Source organism: Centrocercus urophasianus, unplaced genomic scaffold (assembly GCF_019232065.1).
Source record: "Centrocercus urophasianus isolate 14NV4802_14NV808 unplaced genomic scaffold, USGS_Curo_1.0 seq_32, whole genome shotgun sequence".
NCBI classification, from domain to species: Eukaryota; Metazoa; Chordata; class Aves; order Galliformes; family Phasianidae; genus Centrocercus; species Centrocercus urophasianus.
The window spans coordinates 5,328,432-5,356,129 of NW_024884889.1; the positions used below are offsets into that span (position 1 = coordinate 5,328,432).

Genomic DNA, 27,698 nt, shown 5'->3' on the forward strand with positions numbered 1-27,698 from the left:
GACTCTACAAAGATGCAGCATATGCTGATTCTTTCTATGCACTTGCACCAGCAACAGGCATGTTGTGACAAGTCAGTACTGTGGCGTTTCTTATCACCAAGATTTGTGCTCCCTCACATGGAGTCTGGCATTCCTGCTTAACCTGGTTCTGGATTTAGGCCTACCTGCTGCCAGCTCAAGTCATTTCTCTGTCTTAAAGCAACAAACAAACAAACAAACAAACAAAAAACCCAAAAGCCCACAAACAAAAAAACAACAACCAACACGCTGAGGAAGGGGAGCAGGAGGCCATCGTTGTCAGCTGAGCAGCTCAATTATGGAGCACAACTGGAGCACCGTGCTACTGTATTGCAAAGGATATCTTTCTGTTGAGCTGCTGCAATCTTTGGGCTAGTGTCAAAGGAAAAGAGGGGTGTGGGAAAGACGTCTATCCTGCTAATGAGGCAAGTGCTACTTGCCAACTGTCCTCCAGGTAGACTGCTCCAAAGTTCCCTGGATCCATAAGGAGACAAATTATGCGTGTGTAACCCTAGAGGATTGTCTTTGCTGCATCTTGCACAAGTATCTGATCTGAAGAGAGTCTAGGCTTTTTGCCTCTCACCTGGACATTCTGATAAACTCTAATTTCCTAAACGATATCTTGAACAGTGTTTAGGTACCCAAGTTCCCTCACGAATTGAGGCTTCAACATTTTAAACATGGGTTTATGGATCCAGCGCTGTTCTTGCTAAAGGAGTTGTTGGAAATGCAAAAATATGTAAAATAGATCTGTTCGTTTATGCTATATGGAATTTCTTACAGGCTGGTAGGAGTGCACTGCAGTAACTAAAGGGGCAGATATAGGAATTACCATGTTCTGCACTGTGTACTGCTACGTACCATAGCAATATTCTTAAGTAAGGCAGTAATGGATTTTCACAGAATGACAGAATCACCGAATGGCCAGGGTTGGCCAGGACCTCAAGGATCATGATTCTCCAACCCCCTGCCACACACAGGGCCACCAACCTCCCCATTTAATACCAGCCCAGGCTGCCCAGGGCCCCATCCAACCTGGCCTTGAACACCTCCAGGGATGGATGGGGCATCCACAGCCTCTCTGGTCAGCTGTTCCAGCACCTCACCACTCTCTCTGTAAAGAATTTCCCCCTGACGTCCAACCTAAATCTCCCCTTCCTCAACTTAAAACCATTTCCCCTTGTCCTGCCGTTATCTACCCTTTCAAAGAGTTGATTCCCCTCCTGTTTGTAGGCTCCCTTTAGGTGCTGAAAGGCTGCAGTGAGGTCACCCCGCAGCTTTCTTTTCTGCAGGCTGAACTAGCCCAGCTCCCTTAGCCTGTCTTCGTAGGGGAGGTGCTCCAGTCCCCTGATCACCTTCTTTTGGACCCATATCTGAAGCAACCAAGATCTGAAAAGTGCAAACTAACTTAAACAAAGACATTCTAACGACGCTTTACAGTGCTGTATTCAGTGACTCAGCCTTCAAGCACATAAGAAAAGAAACATGAAACTGACATCGGGAATAGAAACCGAAAGCAGTTGGAATAGGCGGTGACTGCTCTTCAAAAGCAGCAGCTGCCTGGCGGTGCAGTGAGCAGTGAGTGGCAGCAGGTACAGTGCTGGCGGGGGCTTTGTTGGAGGCTGTGGATGGGCTTGCACTTAGGATTGGGGATAAGGTTACAGGGTTGAGGTTTGGCTTATGGTTAGTTTGGGGGATGAGAATGGTGCTGGGTCTAGGACTGGAGTTTAACTTTGGGGCAGGGAATGAGAGCTTGAGCTGGCGCTGAGTTTGCATTGGAGTGTGGTTGGAGTTGGATTTAGGGCTGGATGAAATTTTCAACAGCTTGCCCAAGAGCACCATGGAGGTGGTAGAGGCAGGGTCTGAGCCAGCTAGTTTTGTTTGCCCACACCATGGCTCTGGATACTTCAGATGTAATCATATGTGCTATAGAAAAATGCTAGTGCAGTGAAGTGTTGGAATCTTTTTCTTTTCTCTCTATTTTTTTTTTTTTTTGAAAGGAAATGTGGCAGTCTGTAACGTTTATACATGATATGGTTCTGCTTTCTTTGAAAACATTCGACTTTATATTTCAGATATAGAAAGGAAACTCACGAAGTAATGATTGACAATTTCTAGGTAAGTAACTATTTCAGCTATCAAAAATATGATTATACTGAGAATAATGTTCTCAGGCCTTTGATATGGCCTTTTCATTGTAAATAAGAAAGCGATGAAAAGTATCAGGCTTATTGCTACCTTGACAAAAAGTATGTATGCAGATGCAGAAGAGGGAACTGCGTAGCTGTATGCAGATGAACAGCTTACATTTATTGAAAATTGGTGTTAAAGTTCAAATTCAAGTTGCATTAAGCACATCACTATAATATAGCACTGTGCTAATGTTATTTTACAAGTAGATACCACTAAAATGCAGAAAAAATGGATATGATTCTTTCATACATTTATATAGACATGTATAGACATGTATATACAGACATGTACTAACATATAGCTTATCTTAGTGTATATATATACTAATATATAAATATATATATGCTTGTATAGATACGTGTTCATATTTACATGTGTACGTATACATATATACACACATGCATGTATATCATATATAAGCACATATATACGTATGCATACATGTATATATTTATTTGTTTTGTAGGAATTCAAACTAAAGCAAGGTAGAAATCAAGAAGAGAATTTCAGCCTAGTTTTGGTCTGAGTTCATGAGATCTGAAAAACGGAGCTTGTGATTTAATTTTTCTTTTTTTTTTTTTTTCAAAAAGCTCTGAAGCTAGAAATGAGATCGAAGGATAAAATAGTTTTTTCATGGTTTTAGAATAGTGAATGACAAATATACCTAATGCCTATAAGTAATGCATTGTTGAGTATTGCAACAAAAATTACTGCATAAGGCTATTAACTGGATGGAAACTGGAGAAAGAAAAGTTTGAAAGAACAAAAGTGATGTGGCAGGAAGCATGCAAAGTTATCTCAAGCTGCTCTTTGTTCTGTTGTTCTTTAACTCAGAGGAACAGAATACCTTGACCTTGTAATGGGAAGAGTTATCCTAACTCGTACAGTTGTATGATTATGTGAGATTTAATAATCTTACCACTGGAAAAAAGAAGACAAAAAAAGTTAAAAGAAATGGGTTTGATAACAAACTATGATCAATGCTTCATGCAATGGAAATGTTGTTGGTCTATTTGAGAGCGGAGTAGCAAGTGCAAAGTGTATACAAGTCACTCAGACATGGGGATCATTCCTCGGAGCATGCCGTATCTGTACACAACAATATAGCCATAGCACAATATGGCCATTTATGATTAACCCCACCAAGGATCCTCAAATGGACAGCAAAAAGCAAATGTGTAATCGTCTTGCTCTTCTTTGGCAGACTTCAGCAGTGACAAAAGCTGATACTTTCCATATCCTTCATAAAAACATTTATGAGTTTAAAAAGAAAAACATGTCTCATAGGGATGATCATGAAGTGCTTTCTGATTTTTCTTCAGATGTCCTTCCAGTCTGATTATGAAGTAGATAACTTAGTAGCACAAGCCACAGATTTTACCATATTTCCTGAATGTTCTCTCTTGATTCTTCAGAATTTTCTTTTGTGGTTACTAGAATCAAGATCAGCGATGAATTCTGCAGAAGATAATTTGAAGAAGGCTGCTCCTTATTATTCAAATGAGAGTGCTGATAGTGATGATAACGACAGCGAGTGTGTTGATAGTGAGAAAATAAACTTCACTGCAACTGAGGAAGACAAAGAGCGTGAGAGTACGAGTGACAGTGGTGAGGAGGATGCAGCCAATCACGATAAAGAAGCAGCTGTTGTGCAGATGCTTAAAGAAAAGGAAGAAAGGGAAAAAGAAGCTGAAGACCAGGATCATGGTGAAACTTATTGTATCTCGACCACTGATGAAGTGATACAGCATGAATCAGAAAATGAAAGCAGAGATTTCACAGTTCTCCAGAATAAACTGGATTCCCAAAACCCTGGTAAGGAGCTGCTGCCATTTTAAACTTGGATCCAATTTTCTTCTTGCTGTATCCTACCTTTTGGCTCTTTCGCAATTAATTGGTGGGTTATGGTTCTATCAATAACCATATCTGTTTCTTTTAGAAATAAGAAAGCATCATGAAATTCTGATGAAATTGAAGCAAAACATATGGCCATCTCTATCAAAAGCATCGTAAGTACAGTGGAGTTCACTGAAAGAAAGAGTTAAATGTAATGGAAACAGTTTCTTTGAACTTCTTAGACATCACGGTGTATTATCCCCTAGTGTTATTGTCACCTAGGTTTGCAAAAAACCTGCAGATCTAGGGCATGTTTAGGAATTAATCCTCTTAGCAACATGAAGGAAGATCCTTAATGTAATAAAATTCTCCAAGATTAGAGACTGACTGCACGCTTTGTGAGCTGACCCACAATTTCAACTATAGCCCTTTTTTCACATTCTCCATCCTACTTTTTTGAGCATATCTCATCATATGTTTTTTTATTTAATACATTTTTCTTTACAAATTTTTCTGCATCATATATACCTGCTGTGCCTCTTACGCTTCATGCAACTCCAGATTCCTTTCCCCCTTCAACGCTGAAAAGAATTAAGTGAAGCGCAGTCCATGTAGACAATGAAATGCCTTCTCTGCTTCTGCAGCTGAGTCAGTGTCAACGAGATTAGCATTAATTAAAGGCAGACCATTTAAATGTATGAGATAGGTTTACATAGCTTTGTTCTTGCTCCTTCTATCTCATATCAGGGTCATGGTGTACAAATAGTCAGGGTGTACAAACAGAGCCTTTCGATCCCAGTCAAAAAGACAAGCTGTATCTTAAGTGTGGATCAGAGGCGAGGTGTATCAGACAATTGTGTATCAGACAGTTTCAACAACCTTGAAGAAAATAAGCAGAATCTTAACATTAGAGTATGGTTGTTCCGATAATATGTAGTAGCATTGCAATCTTACCTATTACACTGCATATTACATAGTAATATGTAGCACACAAACATCAAAAAGGAGAACCTTTACTGGAAAGACTTGCTTGTTCATCTGGACCTGTGAAAGTTCTTTTGCCTATTTGGTCTGTCCCGGTGTAAAACAAAACAAAACAACAAAAAATATAATATCCCCAGCCTTTCACAGGTACTGAGAGAGCAGGGGAACGCAATCAGTTCTAAGGTGTATTCAAAACTACTTAGATAGTGCCCGATTGTACTACCATTGTCACAGTGAACAGGATTTGTCCGGCTTAAGACTTATTAAGACAAATGTTATCAAATGTTAGCAATACAACGACCATCTTTATCCCACATCTCCCCCTTTTCTATTAATAGGAAAAGCAGCACAGTTCAGAAACAATTCTAAAAGCAGCAAACCAAAATTAACGCGCTGAACAAACGATGGGCTCTTTAGAATACAAAGAATAAGTCCATGTTAACCAATTCCCAACGATTCCAGTTCTAATGATTCCTTGGTGAGGCAGCTTGACAAACCAAGTGTGACTTGAGCGTCCAAACCACTGCTGGAAGCGCAGTGATCACGTTACAGCTGGTGCTGAGATTTTGGCCAAAGCACATGTAAACTGGGGGGCCCTCTGTTGTCCACCAATTTAGTAAATTAAGAATGTAACATGCTTTAGCTATTCTTTCATGAGGGCTCCTACCCACACTTCCCCTTTTTTGTTTATTAGCAATCTATTACCACACTATAAAACAATAGCACTGACTGTATTAATAACATAATCACCATAACTCAATCAAAGCCTCAGCTGATAACACGCTAAACATAAGTGTTACATAGAAGGTATGATTTTTTGAGTTGATACATACGCACTCACACAGGCATTTTATTTTTGACAATTCCATAAGTGGGAAATGGAAACTTTCCAAGCTAATGTAGTATTATTTATGGACTCCTGAGAGACAGCAAACTGAAACGACTTGGATGCAATAGGCAGTGCCAGCAGGGTATCCCCTACTTCAGAGTGCATTTCTCCTTACTCACCCATTGCAGGCTCCGTCCTGCTTTTATTCTTCTCAGGGTCTGCAGGGTTTTTTCCACTTGTGCTCCGCATCTGCGTGGCCAGTGCCCCATACTGAGCCCATATGGAACACCTGCCCGCAAAATAGAACAAACCACTGAATTAGATCTCTCTACAAAACAAAATACAGGAAGGTTTCTACAGCTACAGCCTTATCCTGGGTCCTGCCAGGTCCTGAATTGTTCTTGATGTGCCATCAAGAGTAAGAGGCACCAGGAAATAAACTTCTTTACCCCGCTTCCCCAGCTGCTTTCAGTCCAGTGGGAGCGAAACTCTCCCTGAGCCCTTCCAAGCTCCCTTACCTCTTCCCTGAGGGAATCTCTAGGTGCTCAGGCCCTGTTCTAGTGCGGTGACAGTAACAGATGCTGTTGTCCTTCCCAATTTCCTTACTTCCCTGCTATCTCTGTTTCCCAATGCATTTTTCCAGATCCCTCACCTCTCTTCTCGGCAAGGACATCTCCGTTACACGTCGCTCCACTTCGCCTTCCTCAGCCTGTGTTTTTTCCAGCTCCTTTTCACTCTCACAAAGGACTTTTGTTGCAGGTGCTCAGAGCCTTTTATTCCCGCGCCTCACCCCAGTTTTCCCGCGCAAACGAGTCTGGTAACGTGCAAAGGCTTGGCGCCTTGTGGGTGTTTCCGTCCGCCGCCGTTTATTGTTGAGTTTTGCAGCTCGTTAGCAGTACAACGACTATCTGTATCCCACACTGGGTGATATTTCTATACAGAGCAAACTTCTGGAGAAGCAAACGTGGGCAAGAGGTGCTGCGTAAGTCGCGGAAGCTTCAGATGCTACAAAAGAATTCAGAGTTGTAGAGGAGAGAGTTGCTTTCACAATCACTGAAAGGAGCTCAAGCTCCCTGGAGCTAGGCTGAGATCCAAGAAAAAAACGGTTTTCCGCGGATTTATTTCATACATTTAATATTTAGTGGATTTAATTAACGACAATCTTTATTTTAAAAGCTACTATTAAGCAAGTTTCTTCCGTCCTGTAACCACAACTTGGGGTAACAGCACGTACATGCTATTTCCTTGTCTTTCAGGTTTGTCAGTCTGTTAAAAGACTTTGTTGAGTCTGAATTCTTTGTGATAGACGGGGATTCCTTACTTCTTATGTTCCTAAATGAGGAAGTACAACATCTAACGCTATTTTACCTGATTGAATGCTTTCTGCACGATTTCACTCAAAAAGGAGCAAAATACATCATTGTTTTCTTCAAGGTAACGAATGAGTCACGTTATTTGTTTGCTATTTATACCACTGCAGTCTTTCAAAAGCAACTGTTTGAGTATAATCAGTCGGGGGAAACATGAGTGTGTCAGTAAATAAGACGACAAATGACATTCACCAGAAATAACATCAGGTTGTTTTTTTTTTTTTTTTTTTTTCTTTTTTTCCTCCATCTCTTGCTTTTGTATGGAATTTGTTTTGTTTTTTTTTTTCACCAACAATTTATAAATTAGTACTATAAGTCATACCATTTTTTCACTATGCAATCTACCATTAAATCATTACGGACTGCCCAGGGAGGTGGTGGAGTCACAGACCCTGGGGGTGTTCAAAGAAAGGCTGGATGTTGTGTTGAGGGACGTGGTTTAGTGAGAGCTATTGGTGATAGGTGAACGGTTGGACTGGATGAGCTTTTATGTCTGTTCCAACCTTGGTGATTCTCTGATTCTATGATCATCCAAGAATGGCTGGTGTGCTATACTCGTTGCCTTGTGGATGATTTTCAGCACGATTTTCTAGCATCATGCGAAGTTGGAAACTCTTAAAGATTTATATGTCTGAAAATTAATTTTGGTTGAAATTGCTAGACAGGACTAGAGCAAAATGACTCGCAGTGTACGGAAGAACCTTAATGATGTGTTATATGGAAGAACATTCTAACACTTCAGAAACTGTAAATAAAATTTGAATATATGCTTGCATAGTATTTATATGATCAGAATTTGAATATGATTTACTGGAATGTAGCCGAATAATTTCATTGTTTTTGTTTTCCCCAGGATGTAGAACAGATGTACTTGCAGAAACCTCAGTTTCTTTTCTTACGTACTGCATTAATAGAACATCTGAAGCACAACACGTGCATCTCCGTTCACACAGAATTTTCCAGTTGTTTTTCACCACAATGGGAGATTTTTCTGAAGAAATCCTATCCATATTTCATCATCATATCTGACATAGGACTGACATCTGTCCAAACCAACTATCTGACTATTTTTATTGCTCATTCACTGTCAAAGAAAATCAATGTTGTACATGCTTTTGGACAGGAATACGACACTCTTAGAGTTTACGGATATTATCTTCAGAGTATGTGGAAACACAGAATCTTTTTTCAAAAGGTAAGTTAAAAACAGCTTCCTTGTTGGTTTGAAATAAGGATGCTAGGTGTACATAACAGATTTAATTAAAATTATACATTATACATATGATATTTTATATATGTATAATCGAGATATTACAATTACAATATAATTGTGTAATCAATAGATATCAAGATGTTATGATTACAATGTAATCAAGAGAATTAGGCAAAGTAAACAACAATCACAAAAAAGAATTAGTGGAAGAGCTTACCCTTCAGCTGAGCTCACCAGAAGACACCAAGAGGGGTGATGTCCAGAAGAGATCCTTCCCCACTGGTAGCCAGCTCTTAAATAGGTCTAGGAATTGCCTTCACCTGTGCTCCTCTGGCTGACTCATGGCTCGCCTCAGGTGATCAATCAGAGGTTCAGGCCGTGACTCAGCAGTTCCCATACAATATATTAAAATCATAATGCGCTGATGGCTCGTTTAATTATCTTGAAAGTCTCAACAGGAATATATTGTGATTGGCACAAATTCTTAAGTCTTAACTGACTTTTAATATATCAGGGAAGACTAGGATTTAATTGAGAATTGTAATGTTTAGGGGTTTTTATTTAGAGTAAGTATTTCTTGGTTGGTGAGGTTTGTTGTCTGTCTGAATGTCTTCTGTTAATGTGGCTGGAAGTCCCTGGTGCTCTGTATCAACTGACTTCTGCACATGATTTGCCTTCTGCACTTTTTAGTATGAAAAAGATCTGCGGTGTGCCTGTGAAGCCATAGTCAGGTACAAAGAACCGTCCGTGTACCTGTATGGACCTCTCAAGCTGAGCCTGAAAAGCATAAAAAATGAGGTAATTTGACCTCTTTCACCCTTCTAGTGGTGGTGTTTTTGTTTTTGTTTTTTCTTCCTTCCTCAGGCTGACTGCCTTGCTCCATTCCTTTAACTAAAATTTTCTCCTATCTGAATGGGGGGCTCTCTTACTTATTCTGAATTGATACCCTGAGGATGGGAAGGTTCTCTCTGTGCCCACTCTTCTTTACAGTGGACTGAAGTTATTTCTTCTTTTATGGTTCACTGAAGTAGGATACTTCAGCTGGAGTTTGATCGGGAGGATGCTGCTCGTGGGGTGTTTCTGTTGTGGCAACTAGTTTTGTCTTGTAGAAGATGGAAACAGGCTCATTCTTTAATCTAGTCTTAGAATATTTTAACTTAAAAAAAAAAAAAAAAAAAAAAGGAAAAAAAATTCTTGTAGAATGATTATTGCTTTTGGTGCATAATATACTTTTGCCTTTTCCCTGACCATTTTATGACTCTGCTTCTGCTCCCGTTGATAGGAACAGCAAGGCTTCCTTGGGCTTGAAAGGGAATGGAATTGAGTTAAGCAAGCTGAATTTTCAGTTTAGAAAAACAATGTCGTTGCTTGCAGGCATCTTAAAGTCAGTAAGAGGAACGCAGCTGCCTGCCTGCTGTGGCCATTTCATTTTATTGTAACTATTTTTCTTGAGGCCAGCTCCTGATACTTGAGGAGAAAGGAAGCACTGGGGCACAGGGAGGACAGGCAGCTGTTGTCTGTGTGCAGGAGGCTGCAGGAGATGCCCTAAGGGCCTCAAGGTAGGGCCCTATAGCCAGGGCCTGTCCTTACATCCCAGCTAGGAGCTGAGCAGCTGGAGACATTGTGGCAGCTCTAGCCCTGTCTCTGCCTCTGGCCCTGGGGTCTGAAATGGAGTCCAAGACCATAGGTGGGGTTGGTGGAGATCTATTGGCAGCTGGGAGTTCCAGAGCCATTGATGCACTCATGGAGATGACAAAAGTGGCAGTTCTGTGCGATTCTGTGCACTTTTCCTCTATAGTTTTCATAGCATTTTTCATATAGTTTTTCGTCTGTGATGGAACTCTGTAAAAGATAAGAGTTGTCCACTTTGTTTTGGTAATTTGTGACTGCAGGTTTACCAGACTGTCCTTCTGTTGAAAAAACTGTGGCCTGAAGGATCTGACATTCGTCGTGTGATCTGCGTTCTTACTTGTGCAGTGGGATTAAAACTGTACAGTGATGTGCTGGAAAGTACACGTGCTTCCTTGGGAGCAAAACCGGAGCAATCAGAAAGAGTAAGAAGTTTTGAAACATCTTATCAGGCCTTAACATGGCCATCTGCTTCCTTTTGCTTGCAACTAGGAGGAGTCTGGTTCAGACAATTAGTAGGGCTACAGCTTCTCCGAAGGAGCGTAAGGAGCGTCATCTGTCTGTGGGTATTACTGTGCCCCATGCAACAGTGGCTATTCCAGGGGAGAGTTATACCTTAAGAGTGATTACTTCCATGGCATGTTTTACTGTAGAATGTTGTTGAACTCATTGTTTACGTTTTATCCAGTAGACTTCACAGGAGAATATGCTTTTCCTCATATAAGCAAGACATTTCAGGAGGAAGGTGTCTTTCTACATCCAAACAGTCATGGTATCACTTTTGTGCCCATACTAGAAGCCTTGTTTTTTAACGCAGAAGCAGTACGTCAGTAATATTGTGTGAGAGTCATTTTCAGTGGACTAAAGGATACCTACATCGATATGGCTGAACTGCTAGTGATAAGCACAGATGGATTGCTGTGTTCAACTTTATTTTCCATCATCTCTCAACAGGAAAGAAGTAAACCACTATCTCCAGAAGAAGCCACTGACCTCTGTAGAATGCAGTGTCTTACAACAGTATTTCTTCTGCATATGCCTCTTTCTCAGAGAGCTCAGATGAGGATCATGCAATCCCGCTGGACTAAACAAGTTTTGCCCTTAATAAAAATGGTACGCACACAACTGTCTTGCTTCTCCCATCATTTGATGCATTTACCATTTCGGTTTTCAGTTTTCTTGTTGTTTTAGTAGTCTGATGAGATCAAAGGATTTAATGTAACCACTAAAAAGAAATCTCGTCTGGTTCGGGAGTCTGGTAAGCTACAAATCGGTGGGGCTAAGAGAGTGTTTGGGGGAATATCGCAGTGTAGTGACCAATGAATAGGCATCTGCAGCTGGCCAGCCCTGGTACTAGAATACTGGACTAGATGGACCCTTAGCCACTATGGGGAGTCCTATGGCCAACCTTTGTATTATTGTGAAAGAGAGCTGTGAAGGCAGTTGTCTAGAACTGTGCTACTAAATTGCTCCCTGATTCCAGAGAAGTAACGTTAAAGACACGTTGATTTGCATGACAATAAAACCTGTAGTAATTAACTTTATTTAAGAGATGCTTTGATCCCTCCACATGAAATGGCGTTCCACAACAGCTAACCGATGGCTCTATCTCAACAGCAACAGATGTGTGCACATTTTGTTCTGAAACAGCTAAGTGATACAGATGGTTGGAAACTGGATTTAACTTACCTGCCTGACTTAAATGATGATTCGCTGCTCAGAAATCTTGCACATTATTATGAGATCGAATACTCTGAAGGTATTTATCTTTGTTAAGCAGTTTTCTTTTGCGCATTTCTAACGTTATTAAGCTGCAGAATGTAAATGAAAATGCTTTTACAAGCATAGATCATAATTTTTTAATTATCTGTATGATAATGGATACGTTTTATGGAACAATAGGGAAACACTTTTCATAGCCAAGTCTAAAAAAATCACACACAATTATCTCACCAGAAGTCATTCACAATGCCTTCCCCTGTCCTACCTTCAGTGTACTTAGTGAAAGAAAGCATAAGGATTCTGGGCCACTGTTACTGAGTATTCTCCATTATTGTTTAAAAGCCAGTTTCTATTTTGAAGTTGTAGTGCACCATACTCAGAATGGAGACTGGATTATATCCATACTGCCACAGTGATATCTGAAGTATTTTTTATCTCATGATGAGATTGGTTCAGACAGAGATTGGTTCATTGGTATCAGACAAAATCTGATATTGTCTTGTACATACATGTATTTGGGAGTTGAAACTTTAAGAACATTATTGTATGTGTTGAAAATAAAACAAAAATGTTCAAGACAACCGACAGAGCAAGAGGCTGTGAAAAATGTTTTGTATCAAAATTACTTTCACAGTAATTCTGTTTACCTGTCATCTTCTGTAACGTGCACTGGCAGTCAGTTTGTCCGACAGTAAAAGAGAGCTTTCTGTATCAACTCATAAGATGTTCTGCATGCACCTCTGTAAAGCAAAGGCAGAGGATTTTTTAAAGGAAACAGGAATTAAGAATATATGATTTCTAATATTTATTGAGCGCTAAAAATAAAATTCTGAATTCGAGATCCTGCCCTGCAGGAGGTGAAAGAAAGGTGTATGGCAAATGTTGAGTTATGGCCTGAACCACTGATTGATCACCTGGGAAAGGACTGAGTCAGCCCTGGAAGCACAGGTGAAGGTAATTCAGCTGTGTGACCAGAAGGGGTGAAGCCTGGCTGCACCTCTCCTAGATCCCATTTAAGGCTGACCGCCAGGAGGAAGAGTTTCTTTCAGGAGATCCTTCCTCTGTGGAATTCTTCCTGTGAACCTTAATCTTTGGATACAGAGGAGCATTCCTTCCTTGTTTGTTTCTTTTCCTATTTTTTTACATTCAATCTTTTTCAGCTGTAACATAGATTTAACTTTTCTTTAACTGTGGGATTCCATGAACAGCCTAAACTTGGATTTCTGTACAAAATACTTTTTCTTATACCTAATGGAAACTGATGATGTGTGTTATCCTGTTCTCATTTATTCCAATTTCCAAAGACTCGGATGGAGTTGAATTCTGTGCCTGATGCTGCACAAGTAAATCAGGAGGATGAGGAGTTTCTGTTTAAGGAAACTACAGTTGTGATGCTCCTAATTTATTTCCTCTCCCTTCTTTCTTTTCTAATCTCTCTTTTTTTTTTTTTTTTTTTTCTTTTTTTTTTTTTCCCCTCTTTTGTTTAGGATTGGAGTTCCAAAAGGAACTGGGGGAAGAAATGGATGAAGAATACAGGTTTTTATGGAACGCTGTAACCAAACTGACTGTGAACTACGATTTTGGAGATGCTTTCCCAATACGAAACACTTCTCAAGTATTTATTGATCACCAGCAGACATCATTCAGAGGTACTGAAAAGTCCGCAAATTAAATGGTTATAAATACAGCTGTCATTGCTGTCACTGCAAGTTTTGGAAGTAGTGATCTTATTTTATCCTGATCACCAAAACTAACCTGTTATTGGTGGATCCTCTTTCCTTTCATCCCACTAGTAAATCTGGCGGATTTCACCCTTATGGCTGAAATTCTGACTCCGCTGTAGACAGAACAAGTATTGTTACTGACTTCACAACTACTTACTTTTAGCTCTAGTGTTTGCTAGCCCAGATCTGTTGCATGCATTGTAAAAAACGTTGTGGCTAGTGTGAGACATACAATAGTAAAGGCATAATGAATGATCGTAGTTAAGTGGCATGCACTCATTATTCTGCATTAAAACTGACTTTGTTGTACATGTTAGCGTATGGTTCCGCAGGTATTTGGCAGATGTGAGAGGAGAAAACGCAGTGAATTGAAGATTTGTCTCCCTAAGGTAGTGGAATGTGTAGCCATTGGTGTATGTTACATTGTTATCCTTGAATGTTTCAGAAATGTGACTTACATTGTCTTAAGTTATACTTTGACCCTTTTGAGTAGCCTGTAGTTGGGAAAGGGCATACTGGACTCACAGACAACTTGTTTTTATGGAACTATGTGTCTATTCTGTATATCTGGAAGAAATAGGCAGGTATTTTTGACTGTTTTCTCACATTTGTGAAGAAATGTTTTTGTTACCCTTGGAAATGTTCGTGTACAACATGAAACTGTATAGATCTTAAAAAGGGTCGGTTGGTAAGAACTTGATCAGATGGGAGCGTAAATCCACAGAGGTCTATGGATGTTTTTCAGCTAGCTGTGGCTGTCACGTGGGCACTTTAGTGACCCACAACAACAATTTTCATTGTTGCCTTTACACATGAAGGCTTCTTCTTGGACAGCATTTCTATTGCCTGCTTCTGTATCGGCTCAGGAAAGTGGATGCTTGTGAGATGGGGTGGGTTGTAGCGTTCAGGAAAGAAACAGGGGAACTGGTGAATTGCTGCTTACTTCTATGTTCTGCTTTTTTTAATTTCTTTTTTATTGCATTCTGACAGAAATTTGAAGGCATGGTATGAAATTGTACATATGTTTAATCAGACACTGTTCATTCTCTTTTTGTTTTGTAAAGTCTGTGGTGAAAAACTTCCTGATATAGGACTAATCCCATTGAAATCTGATCTTGTCGAAGAATATGCTGGTGATGTTTTGAAAGACCTACCTGTTTTGAAAAGGTACATATATGAATTCTGTTTGTAATGTTGTAAGATCATAGGGGCTCGTTTCCCACTCCCCTGCACCGTACATCAGTACTATGCTCAATTTGTGCAAGTTCACAAATGCTTTTGCTGCGATGATTAATCTAAATAATAACAGGAGCTTCAGAACAAGAATGAGTAAGAACCTGTCGTCTTATTTTCTGATCAGTTATGCTTTTGTGTTGGCCTTTAAGATTCTTATTCTAGTATCTAAAAGGTCTCCTCCTAAATTGCATAGCTCAGATGGTTTCCAGGAACAGAAAAAAGTGGAATAACAATACTGCATAGAAGTGAAGGGTAATCTCTCTTACCGTTTGCCCCACTGTGCTATTTATGAGGGTGGGTTGTGTACACAAATTATTTTCAGCCAGTTGGGGAAAACTGATGTGTTTCTGTGAGTTATGTAGTTGAGTTGTATTGTGATTTAACTGCAAGAAAGTAAGTGGGGAAAAATGCAGTGTTAATTTGTTACCAGATCTTTCTGAGAAACTATCTTGGCAAACTGGAGTAGGATGAAGCCCTATCATGGCTATCTGACACTGTGAAAGTCTTCTGATAAACATCGGGGTTTTCTTATATGTTGTGAACATTGCATTAGAGATGCCAAAACCCATTTTATTTTCTGCACTGTTTCATGTTTTAGCAATGATCCTGTAGTTGCTTCACTTGCTAAGTACAAAGAATTTGATGAGCTTCACCACTGGCATTCTGGCAGACCGCTGACTGAGGAATATGAACGAGTGCCATGCAGTGCAGATGGTAAGAAATGCTAATGAAACCTGTCCATTTGTCTGAGTTAAGAAACAACTTAAAGGAAAATACTTAGAGGAGTGTTGGTTACATAATGTAACGGAAAAGGAAGAGATGAAGAAAAAGAAGAAAGAGCTGGAAGAACTTAGGAGTTACTCATGGTTAATTAAGGCTGAGAATATGTCCTCCAATCAGGATGGAAAGGATTCCGATGACTTTATTGAAATAAAGTTGCTCTCCATTCTCAATCCAAGGTGGATTGGGATTTCTTAATGTCACCAAAGCTAAGAATGCCAAAAAATAAAACCAAGTAAGTGAACACTGACTCAATTTCCTCAGCAGCTGGTAGATTCTCCTGGTATCTTGACCGACCCTGAGCCATGGACAACTTCCGGATGGAGAAGGTCTCTATGTCTGCATATACATGTTCTTTTTTTTTTCAGGGACGTAGGGTTAAAGAAGTAAAATTGAATTTCAGTTCTCTGAAGACGATGCTATTTATCCTAGGAAAGGAGGTGCTGTAGCTTTTAATTGAATGAGATCGAAAAACTCATGTCTATGTATTGCAACGCACGAGTTCGCAGTCGTTTAAGCGTGTGCCAAAGCAGCTGAATTATACTTATGCTGATGTTTTGCAGTATTTATATGCATTGTATTTTTTAAAGCTCTATGGGGTATAATGGAGCATTGTTCAGGTGTTTGTGGTACATTCCCTCGTGATTGCAAACTGCTTCTGAACTACTTATTAGCAAACTTCTTGTGCATCTGCAGTTTAGTGTATAAATCTCTTGTTTGTATAATGGTTATTAAGTAAAATCATATATGGGCAAAATCAACTTCAGTGTTGGCAATGCACATGCATAGGCAATCATATCATTTGCGAACATACGTAAAAGAATAAGTTATTTGTCTCTTAATTATTAATGTTACATATTATAGTTTCTTTTAAGTTTTTGCACCTTCTGGTAGGGTAGTTTTTTCATTCTTATTTACACTGTGGTTTCCAACCAGAAATTTGGAGAGCAGTCACTTCTAGTATAACCTGCAGAAGAGTAACTAGTGCATCCTCCATGGTATTGGAGTTGAAAGTTTATGTCCCCTGCTAACATCCTTCCTCTTCCACATTTTGTATGAGTTCTCTGAACGCTGGCTTGTATCATCTCCATCTTGCACAAAACAGCAAGACCTTCCAAGATGGATTGTCGCATTCAGAACTTAACTTTTTTTTTTTCTTAAAGTACAGAGAAATATCTTGTACAGTACTACAGGCTTGGGAGTGGCTGGAGAGCTGTGCAGAGGAGAACAATGTAAGGGTATTTGTTAACAACTGGTTGAACACAAACCAGCAGTGTGGCCTAGAAGGATAATAGCATCCTGGCTTGTATCAGAAATAGTGTAGAAGCAGGGAGATGATCATCCCTCTGTACTTGGTACTGGTGAGTCTGCAGCTTCTATGCTGTGTTCCATTATGGGTCCTTCACTGGAAGAAAGACATTGAGGCCTTGGAGCATCTTCAGAGAAGTGCAGCTGAAGGAGTGGGGATTGTTTAGTGTGGAGAAGAGGAGGCTCAGGGGAGATCTTATCTCTCCCTGCAACTTCCTGAAGGGAGGTTGTGGCAAGGTGGGGGTTGGCCTCTTCTCCCAAGTAACTAGCACTAGTACAGGAGGCAATGGCCTTAATGTGCTGGAAGAGGTTCAGGTTGGATGATCTTGGAGTTCTAGTGCAACCTCGGTGTTCATACGAAATACTTCAGGGGTGCCTACAGAAAAGCTGGGGAGGGGCTTTTCGTAAGAGCAGGTAGCAGCAGGATGAGGGGAATCCTCTTTGAACAGGAAGAGGGGAGCTTGAGACTGGATGTTAGGAAGAAATTGTCTACTGTGAAGGCAGTGAGATGCTGGTACAGGTTGCCCAGAGAGGCTGTGAATGCCCAGTTCCTGGAAGTATTCAAGGCCAGGCTGGATGGGGCTGTGAGCCATCTGGTCTAGTGGGAGGTGTCCTTGCCTATAGTAAGGGTTGAAACTAGAAGATCTTAAAGGTCCCTTCCAACCCAAACCATTCTGTGACTCAATGACTTGAGTGCAGAAATATCTATGTGCTCAATATTGAGTAGCAAAAGTTTTCTTCCAGCAGCGTTATTTATGTTTTGATGAGAGCCTTGCTTTCACAGAGGTCTTTGATTATTTAATTGCCTTTTGAAGGCACCTTCTCATTTTCCTTGACTGTGTGCTCAAACAGTCAATTGGTTTCCTGCTTATTAAGTTTTTCAATAACTTTTGATGTTTGCCTGAAGTTTGAATTTGAGTCTATGACTTACTTCTCGGATAATTCAAAGTACCATTCTGTGAGTCTTAGTAGCAAGCCTCTTTTGATAGGTGATTTTGTCTTTGAGTCAGTGAAGAATTTTTGCCATGTGTACATGTATGGGAACTGCTGAGTCAGGGTCTGAACCTCTGATTGATCACCTGAGGAGAGCCATGAGTCAGCCAGAGGAGCACAGGTGAAGGCAATTCTCCTGTGCTGCAGGAAGGGGTGGAGCCTGGCTGCCCCCCTTCTAGACCCATTGAAGAGCTGGCTACCAGTGGAGAAGGATCTCTTCTAGAGATCTGCTCTGCTGGAGTTTTGTAAGTGAGCCCAGGATAGAGGAAAGCTTTTTAATCTGTTTTCTTTCTGTTGTCATAATCTGCTTTGCCAAACTCTCTTGCTTATTTTGTATTTGTAACATCTTAATATTCATTAATTGTGCAGTACGTTTGCAAGCTCTTTGCTCAGTTAACTTTTCTTGGAAATAGTGTAGACTAAAATTGTGTTTGTGTAGCTTTGAATCAGTTGTGCTTATTTGCAGCAAAGTCCAAAGATGCATATGAAAGAAAACAAATTCAAAAGCTTCAGACTTTTCATCGTTTGTACGGAAGCACGTTGGAAGGTAGCTCTTCCAAGTTTATTGTATGCCAAAAGGATGCTCCAGGGAAGGCTGCTGGTGCTGTGAAGAAGACTAAAATACGCGTGAGTATATGCAAATTGTTCTTTCCAAATCTATTTTATATTATCAAAAAAAAAAAAAAGAGAAAAAACCCCAAACCATTTCTACTATTTGAATGCCAGAAATGAAATATTATACTTTAAATGTGTCACATTGTTAGCTGGGGAAACTTAATTATTTTGTACTATAAATTGTCTAATTGGAAAGAGAAAATTTGTTTCTCTTTGGGAATAGTGGCAATGAATTTTTAAGAGGCATAAATAAAGAAAAGTAATAAATACCAAGTTTGTGAAGGCTGGTGGGTTTTGGCTCTTGGCTAGTACTGGAATGTGGAATGGAGGAAACTGCAGTTAATAAATTTTATTTTACTGTAAGAAAGTACTGAGCAGTACTGTGAAATTCATTGTTCGGTTGTTTATTTTCCTCCATCATTTGGAAATAGTCCTCATGAAAGGTTCTGTAAATATTGCTGTTTGTTCTACCTAAGAACTTTTTCAGACATCACAGGGTATGTACTTGCACACTAATGAACAGGAGTGAGTGATAGGAATTTAAATAATACTTCATTATTAAGTATTGTACTGTAAGGTTTAGATTATCATCTATAAACCATATATAGAATAATTTTGTTCAAGATGGAACTCTGAATTTTATTTAATTTTATTTAATGCATTTAAAAAAAACCCTTGTTACTACAATTACTATTACTGTAAGTAAAAAAACAAACAAACAAACAAAAAAACAAAAACAAAAAACAAAAACAAACAAAAAAAACACAACCAAACAAAAACAAACAAACAAAATCCTCAGGTATCTGCTATTTATTTTTTCCATGTCTGTGTGCTTTTAGACTACTTGTGATGATAGTGTTTATTGATATCTAAAGTAAAGAATAGGTAAGCTTTTGAGCAGCATGCTGTGATTCAGAAATAGTCTCCTTCAGAATTGAATAATAATTTCAAGAGCTGCCAAATGATGATGTACCACGAAGGTGAATTGCAAACTATAATATATCCTGTGTTTATGGATTAGTTTTTTCAGATGATGTTTCCACATAATTGTGATTAATTTTGAAATTTCTTTGCATAGAAAAGCAAAGCAGAAATAATTATGGACGAAAACAACAGGCGACTAAAAGCTAAAGAAGAAAAGAAAGAACAGGAGCAATGGAAAACCTTGCAGATACCAATGGAGAAGGAAATAAAAGAGAATCTGACAGTTGGAATAAATAAATTGGAAAAGTTTCTCAAGACAGTTAAAAGTAAATCTGTGAAATTCAGCATAGAAATATCAGGATTGTCAGCCTGTGTGGAAGCATGGAAAAAACACTGCAGAAAACAAGGTATGATAACCAAGTGCATGCTCAATGTTCAGCTTGCGCTCACCTCAGCCTATTAAGTGAGTGCATCTGTACTTTCTCAGTAGGAATAAAGGTATTTAAATACTCTCTTGTCCTGGGAGCAGTAATGGTGCTTTTAAGTGTTGGCAGGCATTAATTCCTATCTGCAATTTCAAAATCGCTCAAAGGAGACACAAACAATCTGCTGAAAATAGATTTCAGCTATTTTTCTGTTTTTCCTTTTAAACATTACATACATGATTTATTGTATTTATCTTGAATGAGTATGAGTTATGCACACTACAGTATGACTATATTGAGATGGATTGTTAAGTAGCTGACTGAGTAAACTCACAATCTGAATAATGCTGATTATCACCGAAATCTATGTTGTCTTCTGCTGTCTTCAGTCTCACTGGAATCAACTTATCCAGTCTATCCTTTTGGTTTAGAGAATCCAGTCTCGCTGCTGGAAATATACTGGGGTGACCTGTAAATATTAGAGGGAAATATGCAGCTAATAGGATTGAGTAATAAACCTGAGTCAGTGAAGAAACTGGGGAGCTTCTGTTACCAAATATATGTATGAAGTACAACTTCCTTTAATAGCGAGTTAGATTTGTTTGGATGCTTGCTGTTCGACAGCGGCTGCCCTGTGTGAGTTATGCTGTGGTAGTCTCTAATTGTATTTTTAAGTTGCCATAAACATGGCTGGTTGGATAAGATCTGCTCTAAAAATACCTAATATAAGAAGACTCCCAATGATACAGTTAGCTGTCAAATAACTACTGAAGTTTTTGTTTTTTTGTTTTTTTTTTTTTTTTTTTGTTTTGTTTTTGAAAGGAAGCAAACCTGAAGACTTAAGCATTGCTGTCCAAGTTATGAGGAGAATTCATATACTCCTCGAAAAATATCATGATCTTTTGGAGAAATCACACTTGCAGAAGCTGAGTCAGTATCTACAACTTCTTGGATTTGAGAATTTGGCACGTACTCTGACTGGCCAGGTAACTTTCTAGTCTTCGTATAGCTTCATGTGATTTTTTAGCCTTCTGGAATAGGTCTGAAGATGAGTAACAAGGCTGCTACAGGGCTTGGAGAATGCCTCCTTTGAGGAGCAGCGACAGGAATTGGATCTGTTTGATCTAACGGAGAAGAGGCTGATGGGAGACCTTATTGCTCTCTTCCAGTATCTGAAAGGTGCTTACAGAGAGAGCGGGGTTGGTCTCTTCTCACTGGTGACAGGTGACAGGACGAGGGGAAATGGCCTCAAGTTGTGCCAGGGGAGGTTTAGGTTGGATGTCAGGAAAAACTTCTTTACAGAAAGAGTTGTTAAGCCTGGAATAGGCTGCCCAGGGATGTGGTTGAGTCCCTATCCCTGGATGTGTTTAAGAACCGTTTGGATGTGGTGCTCAGGGACATGACTCAGCAGAGGGCTGTTAGAGTTAGGGCAGCATGGTTGGGTTGTGGTTGGACTTGATGATCTTTAAGGTCTTTTCCGACCTAAGCGATTCTATGATTCTATGTTGTAATGTGTTATGCTTTGGTAGTCAGCTTTCAGGATTGGTTATGTAATCACACACATTTATGAATAACAAAATTTTTATTCCTTAAGTAGAATGTGCATACCATACATCAGAACTGAAAGCTTTACAAAATTTAGAATAACAGTTAGTCTTTATAATACGTTTCTTTCCCTAGCTTGGATTCCTTGCACAGTCACAGCAGGCTCAAGAAGAGAAAAAGAAGTATAGTGTGAGAAGTATGTACCTACAGTAGCTCAAGGAAGCCAAGCTCTGTCTGCTAGATCGTTTTGTTAGCTTATCTCGCAACAAAAGCAACCACAACAGCGGCTGCTGGAAGACATTAATTACAAACATGTAGCCTCCAGATATGACTCTGACACTAGGCTACAACAGACAAAGTTGTTTAAAAATCACCTACAATTTCATACATTTTCAAAGCTGAATTCCACAGAGGGGGGAAAAAACATAACATTTTCAGAGTCTTTTTGAAATTCGATATGACCTTACAGATGAGAGAAGGAAGGGATGATCGGAGTAGAAGCAACTATGATATTGAGGTGGGACCAGCTCGCTTTCAGCTGCAATACATGGACTATTACTTGCTCAGAGAAGAGAGGAATGATCCAGATCCCCGAGTGGAACACTTCATACCAGACACGTGGCAGGTATTGAAGCAAATCCATTTGTACGTAGAGTTATTGGAAGTGACCTTGTTTCATTTAAAAATAGTCATTATTATCCTACTTGTGAAAAGTAGTGTTTCTCTAAGCTTAACGAAGACAGCACATTACTTTGTAAGAGTTCTGTTTGTACTGAGGGCTTTGCAACGAAGAGCTTAGCTGAAGGCATTCAACATATGTAATGCCAGGTCCATGAGCTTCTGCTCAATATCTGATGATTAGTTCAAGCTACTGTTCTCCTTACTTGCCTGTAAGGAACGGCTTACAGTGTCAGATGAGAAAAAAACTTTCTTCAAACAGCAGCAAATCTAACTGAAGTCTTTTTATTGTTAGGTTGGGGAGGTCAGCTAAATTTGCCACTTTTCTGGTATCTACAAACAAGTCACTTGCTTGAGGAGCAACTTGAAAGATGGTGTATATATATTGATAGTGATACCACTAATTTTTCCTTTTAATATTCTTCCTTCCATCCTTTAACAGACCTGTTGAGAAAGCATGGACGAATACGGTAGTAGAGAAGAAAACCAATTAATAAACAATGTATGTGAAGATCATAAGAGAGAATTTAACAGTACTGAGTTAATAGTACAATGCAATAAAAAGTAGTGCTTTGTAAAACAACAATGAAGTTTTTGAATCTAAATTATACACTGAGTTAACCGGCTTTATTTTTTGTTTTAAAATTCCCAGTTTTGGAATGCAAGTGTTGTGGTATCAGTATCTGTTGGAGTAAATAATGGAAACCAGCAAGTCAGAATTGTTAGTTCTGCTTTTTCTGCTAACCGTCTGAAGGGGGGAAATAAATACAGCCATAAAACAACTAGGTTAACTTTGACCTCCAGTAGTCCCAAATTGCTATTAGAAGTCTGTATGTTTAAAAAAAGCCTTTCTCACAGAGCTGTTTCACTCAGTGAGAACATATTAACAAGACACTTGGATTTAAATTACTACTCTTCTTGTAGCGAGAACTTCTTGATGCTGTGGATAATAACGAGTCTGCAGTGATAGTTGCTCCCACATCATCAGGGAAAACATATGCTTCCTATTATTGCATGGAGAAAGTTCTGAAAACAAGTGATGAAGGAGTAGTTGTCTATGTTGCTCCTACAAAGGTAAGGCTATGTCCTACTACGTATTCTATACGTTGACTCCATCTTTCAGTATAATTCTAAAACCACTGGGAGTAACTTATTACACTTATTTAGTGGTTGTATGTCTTCTTTTAATCGTAAATGTGTAATTAAGAACATTAACAAAGAATCTTGAAAACGATTATGTTCGTGTAGGATTTATATTTGTCTGTTGCTGTATATATAGCTGTTGTAAGGTCAGGAACACCAATATGTATTCAAGTCCTTAGAAGCAGAGTGTTTAGAAAACGGTGAGAGTAGTGAAAGCATATAAACAGTATGTGAAAGTGATATTGGAATAGAACAATGATCAAGCAAGTAATTTCTTTCCAAATGAGAGAACTCTTAGGGAACGTCAAGAAGAATCTTGTGAAACTCTTGCCTGTTGTGGTATTATTATTATTTTTTTTTTTAAATGCAAATTCTATTCTGCTGGTTAGAAATGGACTTAAAAGCTGAGACACAGTGTCCTAACTTCTTCCGAAACTTAGTGCGGTGTTAACTTATAGCTTGTAGACACAGCACAACATCTTTTTTTTTTTTTTTTATTGTTAGCAGCTCTAAAAATCATCATGATACAGAAGTAATACTACATAACTCATTTCAAGTGCTTTGCAAGCACAAGTATAACTGAACATCAAGAACTATATCTGTTCAAAGTTGATAATACATTACACAGTACATGATAATTTCACATATTAACATTAGTGCCCAAACTAGATACTTGTATGTAATATCAAATGCCTTCAGGCGTACGCTGTTTAGTTTTATCAATGACTTGCTTCACTTAAGGCACTTGTAAACCAAGTGGTGGGATCTGTATACAGTCGGTTCACCAAGAAACTTCCGGATGGATTGGTGGTGTGTGGAGTCTTCACACGAGATTATCGCCACGACGTCATGAATTCTCAGGTATGTTTTTATGGGTGTTTTAACACAGAATAGTAGTGACTTCTGCACTCCATCTGGCTCCTGAAAATAATAACTTTCATTGTAATGGTTGTACCATCACTAAATACAAAGCTCAGAAAAAATCTAAAGATGCTTGTACTGCTCACCAGGAACCTTCACTTTGGTGCACACAAACGTGCCTGTTCATCCTTAGAGGATATGCCATTGAACAACCTCTGAATCCCTTGGTCTCAGGCATGCATCTGAAGTAAATGCAGACAAATGAAGGAGGTGGTTTTTTTTTTTTTTCATTATTTTCATGATGGCGTGACTTTTCCTATTATTTATAAAATTTGATGATAGGCTGATTTTTTTTTTTTTTTTTTTTTTTTTTAAGGGGAGCATGCCTTTTTTTTTTCTTTTTTTTTTCAGTAAGTCTCACAGTGGAAAATTTGAACAGATGGTTCAATATTTTACTTTATGCCCATTGCCTCGTGTCCTGTTGGTGGACACCACTGAAAAGAGCCCTCTCCTCTCTTCTTCACGTACTCTCTTTATATTTATATACTTTGAGAAGGATCAGGTAAGATCTCACCGTTAAATGATATCCTCTCTCCTCACCTTCCAGCACAGTTACATCATAGTACAATTTTATCAGGTTGGTCAGGCATGATTGCCTCTTGAAGGATGGTGAAGGCATGCTGACTACTCCTAATGGCTTTGTTGTCTTTCTTGTGCCTGGAAATGGTTTCAAGGGTTAATGGTTCCCCAGGGATCAAGCTGAAGTTGACAAGCCTGGAGTCCTCTGCATCCTCTTTCTTGCGTTTCTAGAACGCAGGAGTGAAAAATTACTTGTTTTTTGCCTACCTTAAAAGTAATTAGGTATTTCATTGGAATTTTTTTCAGCATGCAGTCTATCCTATTACGTTTGATTAGCCAATTTACTTGAAAATAACACTTAACAAACTTCTATTTCTAGATACTAGTGACTGTACCTCAGTGTTTAGAAATTCTGATGCTGTCTCCTCATCGCCAGAGTTGGACCAAACGAATACAATACATTATATTTGATGAGGTGTGTATATTCAATAGTCATCAATTGTGAAATGAAAAAGCAGAGGAAAGAAGTCAACAATTCAATTCATTACATACAGGATAGCTGGCAAAAACTTTAGAACTATTATTTTTGACTCGCTTGCTTTTATTGTTACCTGACGAACTTCACGTATTACAATGCAAGATCTGAATCCTCTGGTAGTCCTTAAGGGGACTTAAGGTTCAATGAAAGTTAACAGGAATTCCCCTTATGTTTCTCTTATTCCAGTCATTTGAAAAACTGAAGGCCATCACTGTAGCTTTAGAGTTGAAATTGGAATCTGGAGGTACTGCAGGCTTGAATCATTCATTTTTCTTGTCACATATTTGCCAGTTTTCTGATTAATGATGATTAATCTTGCTGTAATTAAAATTTGTGCTGGATTCTTTCTTGTATATCAGATTAATTGCTAAATATCTAGACTACGTACTGTGAAAACAGTATTGAAATATAGGCTGTTTAACTGTCCAGTGAGGTCTGGAGAGAGATGTATCCATTTCAGTTGCATCTCACTGTTGTTAGAGTGTAAAAAGTGTTCAGTAATGTTCTTCTCGAAGTTCTGTAGGAAAACTGTAGTGAAGCAACTCTTCTTGGGTTCACTTTGAGAAGGAACACTTATTTTCTTTGTTTCAATTCTTTTTCTTTTCCTGAAAATACAGATTCATTGTCTTGGTGGTGAAATTGGAGCAGAGGTTTGGGAGCATCTTCTGGTAACAATTCGGTGCCCATTTTTGGCTCTCTCTGCTACTATCAGTAATCCAGATCACCTGACTGAGTATGCTTGGAGATTTTAGATTCACAAGAGCTTATTTAAACTGGATTTGAGTTGTCTTAAACAGCTCTCAATTTCTATCAAGAGGCAGAGTTGGAATTGTTTTTATTTATTGTACATAATTGACACTAAGTTATGTAACTCTTTACTCTCTGCAGTGAGAATAGGCATTGCTATTACCTATGGCTCTTTAAATGAGCTGGGCAGAAGAATTTAGGATGCTTTTGAATCTATTTGGTTTGCCAAAACCAAATAAGTATCCTTGTCTATCACCAGTCAAGTAAAACACTGTCACTATATGCATATGTGTGCATGTATGTGTGTGATGGTGCTATGCCACATTTATGAGCAGCACCCTGGGATAAGCTGGGTAAAATACCTCTGAGATGGTGAAAGACTGGAAATTCTGTAGGAGAAACAGAAGAAAGTTGTAATTCCTATGTAGTTCTTAAAAATATTTTGAAGAAAAATTTTACGACTTTTATTCTTGAAGGTGGCTACAGTCTGTGAAAAGGTATTGGCAGTGTGCTGATAATAAAATAGAAGGAAGCTCTACCGACTCAGAGAAGAATTTTGCAGGGAAGTATAAAGGAAGATCTACAGTAAAAGAACAGAAAAAATCATACCGTGTTAGACTAGGTGAGTATTGGAATGTTCATCTAACTAATAAATGAATGTAGTGTCCTTTTTGCTATTACTTTAATCATACTGCATGAAGGTAATAATGTAAATATAGACGTAGATATTTATATTTCAAAAATAAGTATTGCAGTTGTAAGTACTTTTAAAAACAAACAATTGTATTTTTGTCTCTTCACAGTCCTGTATGAAGAAAGATACAATGATTTGGAGAAGCATGTGTGTTCTCTAACGGGCAGTGGTTTTGTCATTGAACATTTTCACCCTTGTGCTGCATTAACAGTCAATCATGTAAGTATTGCACTGATGACAAAAATGTTTCTCAAACGTTGCACTGAATGCAAGACTGCAAGCTGATTATTTTCTTTATTTTTTTTTTAACTCCTTGCAGATTGAGAACTATGGTATTCCTTCAGATCTTTCCCTGTCTCCAAGGGAGAGCGTTCAGCTGTATGACACAATGGTGAAAGTCTGGCAGAAGTGGCCAAGGGCACAGGTGGGTCTAAAGAGCTGCAGACAGGAAATGTAGAAGTAATAACTAGGTCAAGTACATGCTGTGTTTTATAATGATGTTGTTTTCAAGGAGATGGATCCTGAGGAATTTGTCTCCTTCAAGAATAAGGTAGTGATAAAAAAGATGGATGTGAGGAAATATGAACAGGAACTGAAGAAAGAGTTAAGCAACTGGATTGTAGTTGGACAAAGACAGAAGGTAACTATTGTTAGAGGAGTGCATTTTTAAGCTTATGTGCAGATGTAATGTAATTACAGCATAATTGAAATTATTTCATAATAATTACGGGAGCTTCTACTTCGACACTTTTTATTAGTATTAACTACTGTTGTGCTAAAAGAGAAGCACTAAGATTAGTGGAATTTGATAAGCTTTTTCAAGGTTATGTTTTCACAAGATTCTCAGGGAATCAGATGTCTGGTATTGACACAAAATTTGAAGTTCTGATTACTTCAGGTACCTACACCAGTAACAGTATTGTACCACTGTTCTGCTACTTCAGTCTACCTCTTTTGTTTCTCATTTAGCTGCTCATTTGAAACTTTTTGTGAAAACTTTCTACGTAGAAGATAAAGCAATGGGTGAAAGATCAAGTCTTTGGTGTATGTTGTTATATTATAAAAAGAAGTGTAAGGAGGTTCTGAATCAAAAATAAGTATAAAAGAAAGAACG

At 38.7% G+C, this 27,698-nt stretch overlaps 1 protein-coding gene across 2 annotated transcripts in view; it reads left to right on the top strand.

Annotated features, from left to right (window-relative positions):
• The first annotated feature begins 1,564 nt into the window (after positions 1-1,564).
• DDX60 (DExD/H-box helicase 60) overlaps positions 1,565-27,698 on the top strand; it is a 41,464-nt gene continuing 15,330 nt past the window's right edge. The window contains exons 1-25 of one of the 2 annotated variants that reach the window (XM_042829721.1): positions 1,565-1,610; positions 2,094-2,136; positions 3,649-4,026; positions 4,151-4,220; positions 7,117-7,294; positions 8,084-8,425; positions 9,134-9,241; positions 10,336-10,497; positions 11,027-11,185; positions 11,690-11,831; positions 13,282-13,443; positions 14,583-14,685; positions 15,353-15,468; positions 18,302-18,462; positions 19,529-19,781; positions 20,622-20,785; positions 21,814-21,969; positions 22,947-23,096; positions 23,907-24,026; positions 24,985-25,080; positions 25,761-25,876; positions 26,367-26,512; positions 26,694-26,803; positions 26,904-27,008; positions 27,096-27,224. In XM_042829721.1, the coding sequence (XP_042685655.1) occupies positions 3,663-4,026; positions 4,151-4,220; positions 7,117-7,294; positions 8,084-8,425; positions 9,134-9,241; positions 10,336-10,497; positions 11,027-11,185; positions 11,690-11,831; positions 13,282-13,443; positions 14,583-14,685; positions 15,353-15,468; positions 18,302-18,462; positions 19,529-19,781; positions 20,622-20,785; positions 21,814-21,969; positions 22,947-23,096; positions 23,907-24,026; positions 24,985-25,080; positions 25,761-25,876; positions 26,367-26,512; positions 26,694-26,803; positions 26,904-27,008; positions 27,096-27,224 (3,612 nt within the window). In that variant the 5' untranslated portion in view covers positions 1,565-1,610; positions 2,094-2,136; positions 3,649-3,662. Of the gene's footprint in view, positions 1,611-2,093; positions 2,137-3,626; positions 4,027-4,150; positions 4,221-7,116; positions 7,295-8,083; positions 8,426-9,133; positions 9,242-10,335; positions 10,498-11,026; positions 11,186-11,689; positions 11,832-13,281; positions 13,444-14,582; positions 14,686-15,352; positions 15,469-18,301; positions 18,463-19,528; positions 19,782-20,621; positions 20,786-21,813; positions 21,970-22,946; positions 23,097-23,906; positions 24,027-24,984; positions 25,081-25,760; positions 25,877-26,366; positions 26,513-26,693; positions 26,804-26,903; positions 27,009-27,095; positions 27,225-27,698 lie in introns of those variants that run through there. The other variant, XM_042829722.1, reaches the window with a different exon arrangement.